Source organism: Oncorhynchus clarkii, chromosome 5 (genome assembly GCF_045791955.1).
Source record: "Oncorhynchus clarkii lewisi isolate Uvic-CL-2024 chromosome 5, UVic_Ocla_1.0, whole genome shotgun sequence".
NCBI lineage: Eukaryota > Metazoa > Chordata > Actinopteri > Salmoniformes > Salmonidae > Oncorhynchus > Oncorhynchus clarkii.
The window spans coordinates 36080983-36087899 of NC_092151.1; the positions used below are offsets into that span (position 1 = coordinate 36080983).

General features: G+C 41.5%; 1 protein-coding gene across 1 annotated transcript; it reads left to right on the top strand.

The window, feature by feature from the left end:
* The first annotated feature begins 3758 nt into the window (after positions 1 to 3758).
* LOC139409982 (prolactin-releasing peptide receptor-like) lies at positions 3759 to 5090 on the top strand. Its single transcript, XM_071155398.1, has 2 exons — positions 3759 to 4210; positions 4419 to 5090. Exons 1-2 carry the CDS (start codon positions 3759 to 3761, stop codon positions 5053 to 5055), a joined length of 1089 nt encoding a protein of 362 aa, XP_071011499.1. The 3' UTR covers positions 5056 to 5090.
* Positions 5091 to 6917: the final 1827 nt, after the last annotated feature.

Here is a 6917-nt window from a genome sequence, read left to right on the forward strand (position 1 = left end):
GGGTTCCCTTCTCCTTTTGCTCATCAGCACTTGAGGTACGATGCCTTTGATCAAATATATTTGTTTCCTTCATTTTTTAAAAATAATTATGACTTTCATTTTTTACCTCATTAGCAAGGTAGCCTAAGAGTTGTAGGATAAGTCCATTTGTGATGTACTATTATTAATTGCTATCATTCTTATCTTTACTATAAAAAGTGTTTGATCAAGTGTTGATTTTGCTAAAATAATTTGTTGTTGATATTAATCAGGATATTACTGTGGTTATCATTATGTTGTGTAGTAAGTTGTTGTCGTAGTTATAATAGAAGTGGTAGTAAAATAAGTATAGCAAGAGTACACTAGTATTTTATTAGAACAAGATTCCACATTGAATTCATGTCTAAACCTTTATTTCACTCACCCTGCAGTTGTCCTTTTAGCAAATGTGAAAAATAATGCCTGGAAACAATTACTCTGAATTGAATAAAAATGACTAGCAGGCAAGAAGATAATAAAATACAATAGTTCTCATTAACTCATACGTTATTGGAGCCCAAGAGGCCATTGGCATAAAGATATTGAGAACAGATCTATTTAGTACAGGTTTTAAAATAATTGCATATTATTGAGTGTAAGCCAGGTAGCCACTAGAATTATTATTTTTTAAATAGAATGCGTACATCTCACATTGCATCCATCTTTATCTCGATATAGTTGTATCTGTTAGCTTAGACAGTGTGTGTAATGTGGGTGTAATGCTTAGATTAATAATAGTCTAGATTCTCTACTTTGTCTCCAATCAGACCCACGATCCCCTGCGGCCCCTCATGATAAGTTCTATTGTTTTTGTGGCCACCACCCCCATCAAAGTTGCCCAGCACTGCATCATATCATGTTAAATGTATGTATTAATCATTATAACACTCATTATTAAACAGAAGTATTTGTACATCAAATTGAGGGTTATGTAGGCATGTCAGCAATCTGAACTGTTTTATTTCATCAAAGCCAAAATTGTCAAGAATATATTTTTAAATAGCTTCTTAGCATAGAGCAATTTCTCAAGCAAGAATTTTTGCTAGGAATGTCTGGGAGTGGTCTGAGTGGGGAGGAGAAAACTGAAAACTAGCTGTTATTGGCAGAGATGTGGAACTCTCTTTCTTATTGGTCTATTAACCAATTTACTACCTGGGGATTTCAGATGAGGTAGTCATCTGGAATGCATTTCAATTAACAGGTGGGACTGATAGGGCTGGTACAGTATACAGAAGGTAGCACATTTGGTAAAAGACCAAGTCTATATTATGGCAAGAAGAGCTCAAATAAGAAAAGAGAAACAACAGTCCATCATTACTTTAAGACATGAAGGTCAGTCAAACCGGTAAATTTCAAGAACTTTGAAGGTTTGTTCAAGTGGAGTCGGAAAAACCATCACGCGCTATGATGAAACTTGCTCTCATGAGGAACGCCACAGGAAAGGAAGATCCAGAGTTACCTCTGCTGCAGAGAATAAGTTAATTAGATTTACCAGCCTCAGAAATTGCAGCCCAAAAAAATGCTTCAAGTAACTGACACATCTCAACATCAACTGTTCAGAGGAGACTGCGTGAATCAGGCCTTCGTGGTCAAATTTCTGCAAAGAAACCACTACTAAAGGACACCAATAAGAAGAAGAGACTTGCTTGGGCTAAGAAAAATGACCGGTGGAAATCTGTCCTTTGGTCTGATGAGTCCAAATTAGATATTATTGGTTCCAACCGCAGTGTCTTTGTGAGACGCAGATTAGGTGAAAGGATTATCTCCGCATGCATGAAGCATGGAGGAGGAGGTGTGATGGTGCTTTTCCGGTGACAATGTCAGTGATTTATTTAGAATTCAATGCATACTTAACAGCATGGCTACCACAGCATTCCTCCGCAGTACGCCATCCCATCTGGTTTGGGCTTAGTGGGACTATCATTTGTTTTTCAACAGAACTGGACGTGCAACCTGTCCCAGACCTGCTGTTTTCAACTCTCTAGAGACAGCAGGAGCGGTAGAGATACTCTCAATGATGGGCTATGAAAAGCCAACTGACATTTACTCCTGAGGTGCTGACCTGTTGCACCCTCGACAACTACTGTGATTATTATTATTTGACCATGCTGGTAATTTATGAACATTTGAACATCTTGGCCATGTTCTGTTATAATCTCCACCCGGCACAGCCAGAAGAGGACTGGCCGCCCCTCATTGCCTGGCTCCTCTCTAGGTTTCTTCCTAGGTTTTGGCATTTCTATGTAGTTTTTCCTAGCCACTGTGCTTCTACACCTGCATTGCTTGCTGTTTGGGGTTTTAGGCTGGGTTTCTGTACAGTACAGTACTCAGCTGATGTAAGAAGGGCTATATAAATACATTTGATTTTATTTTGATTTGAGAACAATGACCCAACTCACCTCCAGGCTGTGTAAGGGCTATTTGACCAAGAAGAAGAGTGATGAAGTGGTGCATCAGATGACCTGGCCTCCACAATCACCCCACCTCAACCCAATTGACATGGTTTGAGATGAGTTGGACCGCAGAGTGATGGAAAAGCAGCCAATAAGTGCTCAGCATATGTGGGAACTCCTTCAAGACTGTTGGGAAAGCATTCCAGGTGAAGCTGGTTGAGAGAAGGCCAAGAGTTTGCAAAGCTGTCATCAAGGAAAAGGGCGGCTACTTTCATAGTTTTGATGTCTATATTATTATTTTACAATATGGAAAATAGTAAAAATAAAGAAAAACCCTTGATTGAGTAGGTGTGTCCAAACTTTTGACTGGCACTGTGTATACAACACAGGTAATCCCGTTTTTTGACTGCAATGGGCCTTTAATTGGCCATGCATGCACTTATCCTATAAGATATTTTTGTAGAAAATTCTTTACGTTTCACAAGAGCTTCCTCTCCCCAAAACTCGTTTCCCAAAAGCATTTGGAATACTGTGCAGCTGAGTCTATCTGAAGGGTTGGGAACATTTTCTCAATCACTCCAGAGCTAATTCACTTTAATAGACATACTGTAGCAAGCCCCACACTACAGGCATGTTCTGACTGATTAAAGTAATGTAGATAGTCATGGATCTTTTTTGGATTATTTGATTGATTAGGATCCCCATTAGCCGACGCCAATGGCGACAGCTAGTCTTACTGGGGTCCGACACATCACGAAAAAGACAAAAAAGTACTTTACAATTTACATACAGTACATTTAAAAATATGAACATGTAGTTTTGTGTGTGCGTCTATCAGTTACACATACATGTTAGTACATACACACAACAAGTAGGTCACATGGGGAGAGACGTTGTGAGGTGTTGCTTTATTTGTTTTTTTAAACAAACAAAGCAAAGGTTTGCTGTTCACTTGGGCTATATAAGATGAAGGGAGTTCCATGCACTCATGGCTCTGTATAGTACTGTACGTTTCCTTCAATTTGTTCTGGACCTGGGGACTATCATACTCATACTCGTAACCAATCATCGAAGGGAAAAAGTCATGTAAAAGCAAAAGTTAAAGTCTGTTTGGCTTTGTTTATGAATATATACTGTACATTAATGTATGATCTACTGTGTATCATTCACATGTTTGAATGCCATTCATTTCCAGTTATGATGAATATACCGGTAGTTAAAATACATTTTTGCTTATTGTTTGTCACTAAAACTTTCCCAACCTCTGTGCTCTGACTCTTTCAGGGTAAGGTGCTAAGAGGCTGCTACCCAGGGCTCCCTATTGCTGTGCGGTTAATCAGATACAGTATGGACGGCAGTGGCAGTGGCTGGACTGGAGGTCTGCTGCCCTCTGTTAGCGAAAAGACAACAGAGGGGCACTCGGTCTTTGAGATGGCTGTTCAGAATGACTCGGCCAACCACAGCTCCCTGTTTGCAGACGTGGCTCTGCTGCAGAGCTTCAAGCTGCTCATCATCCCCTGCTACTCCCTGGTGGTGGTGGTGGGTGTGTTGGGGAACTACCTGTTGCTCTACGTCATCTGCCGCACTCGCAAGATGCACAATGTCACCAACTTCTTCATAGGGAACCTGGCCTTCTCAGACATGCTGATGTGTGTGACCTGTGTACCCTTAACCCTGGCCTATGCATTCAACCCTCGTGGCTGGGTGTTTGGGAGGTTCATGTGCTACCTGGTGTTCCTGATCCAGCCGGTTACCGTCTATGTGTCTGTCTTCACCCTCACCGCCATCGCTGTTGACAGGTGAGTGTAGCCACTTTGACTCGAGAGAACGAAAAGCCCATGGGTTTTCAAAGGGCAGTTTCAAATGAAGTGAAACACATGAACTGTGAAAATAAAAATAAATTAAACACCACATCTGGAATAATGACGTTGTAATTGTTGATCTATATCTATTTTTTTTTTTCTCCAATTCATTCAAATGAATACTGCTGTGCACTTTCCCTGCCAGGTACTACGCCACTGTGCATCCTCTGAAGAAGCGTACTTCTGTGTCCACCTGTGCTTATGTCCTGTCAGGGATCTGGCTGCTGTCCTGTGGCCTGGTGGCTCCGGCCGTGGCCCACACGTACCATGTGGAGTTCAGAGAGGAGGGCCTCACTATCTGTGAGGAGTTCTGGCTGGGACAGGAGAAGGAGAGGCTAGCCTACGCCTACAGCACCTTGCTGGTTACCTATGTCCTGCCACTCTCCGCTGTCTGCACCTCCTATCTCTGCATCTCTTTCAAGCTGAGGAACTGCGTGGCGCCGGGACATCGGTCCCGAGACCAGGCAGAGGCACAGCGAGCCCGAAAGCGAAAGATCTTCCGTCTGGTGGCGTTAGTGGTGGCGGCCTTCGGGGTGTGCTGGCTGCCCATCCATGTGTTCAACGTGCTGCGTGACATCGATATCCGCCTAATCAACAAGCGCCACTTCCTGCTCATTCAGCTGCTGTGCCACCTGTGTGCCATGAGCTCCTCCTGCTGTAACCCCTTCTTGTATGCCTGGCTGCACGACCGCTTTCGTGCTGAGCTGCGCAAGATGTTCACCTGCCACCACCGCATTGGCATCCCCACCAACCACTGTGCTATGGCCAGTGTGGTCCTCTGACTGTGCAGGGACAAGGAGATAGAAGAGACACAAGACCTGTGATACCTGTGTAAGCATGTTGTAGGTCCAATTTCCTGATAATGTTCATGTTTGTTGGTGACCTAATGTAGACATAACAAGAGATCATCATGAACAATACAGGAAATCTTGGAATTACAGCTGATTATAGAGATATGAGGTGGTTTCCTCATTGTTCATAGGTAAACTAATCAATTGAACATAAATTCGGTGATTGACGAAATAATCATTAAATGAGCAGATTGAACAACAATAAGAAGGTGAAATTCAAGAGACAAACAGAGCAAGAGACGAGAGATGAGAGACGAGAGAGAGGGAGAGAGGGAGGGAAAGAGGGAGAGAGGGAGAGAGGAAGAGAGAGAGAGAGAGATGTCACTTCCCGTCAATCTGTCCACGAGAGATTTAACACTAGGAGAAAACAGTAGCAAACAGGAAAATCTGAATCCACAAAATGTTGTCAATACTCATAAGAGGTTTTGTAAATAATACCATTAGTTAAGTAATCATCACAGTAGTTGCTACAGGAAGACATCTTCCATTCATCCAGATGGACAGCTGTCTGCTGAAGTTAGAGCGCAGCACTCAGAGGACAGACTATACAATGTCAACTCAACTCAGTGTCCAGTATGCTTCTGTCTGTTGTGTTAATAGTCAACTGCAGGTTTGGTCCCTAGACTGGTCAGCCTGGTCTCATAGACTAGATGTAACATAGTAAATGTAAATCTGTAAAGAGCCAAATTAGTATGATATGATACGTTTGGTATGGTTACAAACAGAAAGTAGGGTGGTTGGTCGGGGTGGATGGGTTCTAAAGCGAACGTCTACTAACCCAAGGTTGCGTGTTCGAATCTTATCACGGACAACTTTAGATAATTAGCAACTGTGCAACTACTTACTACTATTTAGCTACTTTGTAACTACTTAGCATTTTACCTTCCCCTAATCATAACCCTAACCTTAACCCTTTAACCTAACTCCTAACCCTCACCCTCACCCTAACCTTAACCCTTTAACCCTTTAACCTAACTCCTAACCCTCACCCTAACCTTAACACCTAACCCCCAGCAAATGTTAGCCACCTAGCTAATGTTAGCTACAACAAATTGGAATTCGTAACATATCATACATTTTGCAAATTTATAACATATTGTACGAATTGCAATTCATAACATATTATACGATTTGCAATTCCTAACGTATTGTACAAATGCAATTCGTAATGCATCATACGAATTGTAATTCGGAATATATCATACAAAATGGATAATGGACATCCACAAACTAATACATACCATACCCAGAAGTCAAATATCATACTTGGATTTACATTTACTATGTTACGTCTAACTGAGTCCAGGTTGGACTGCACATCCCTGGAGCACTGCTGAATGATGTGATTACAGATCTCGCTGTCTGCACCCTGTGAATAAACATGCTTAATAAAACAGTAGGTGAGCTTTTTTCCCCCTATGGTTAAATTCTTCATTTTTATTGCAGTCTTCTCAGTCTCTTACATATCTTTGTTTGTGGGGAATGTACCACGCCTCTGAAAATAGTCATTCAGAATTAGGTGTTAGTTAGGCATTTGCTAAGGTCATGCTTGCCACTGCATGATTGCATTATTGACTGATTATCATAACTCCAGAAAGTTTCACTCAGGTGTTGATTCTCATTGGGTTTTTTTTAGACAAACCACAAGACTACCCACTTTCAATACATTTAAGCAAAATGGTGGTTTGCTGAAGTTGTTATGTATCCCTTTGTAATAAATGGCCTTCTGTGGTTTGTGTCATGCTATATAAAATACCTGTCCTTATTAAGTGATTGCATGCAATTATGTGTAA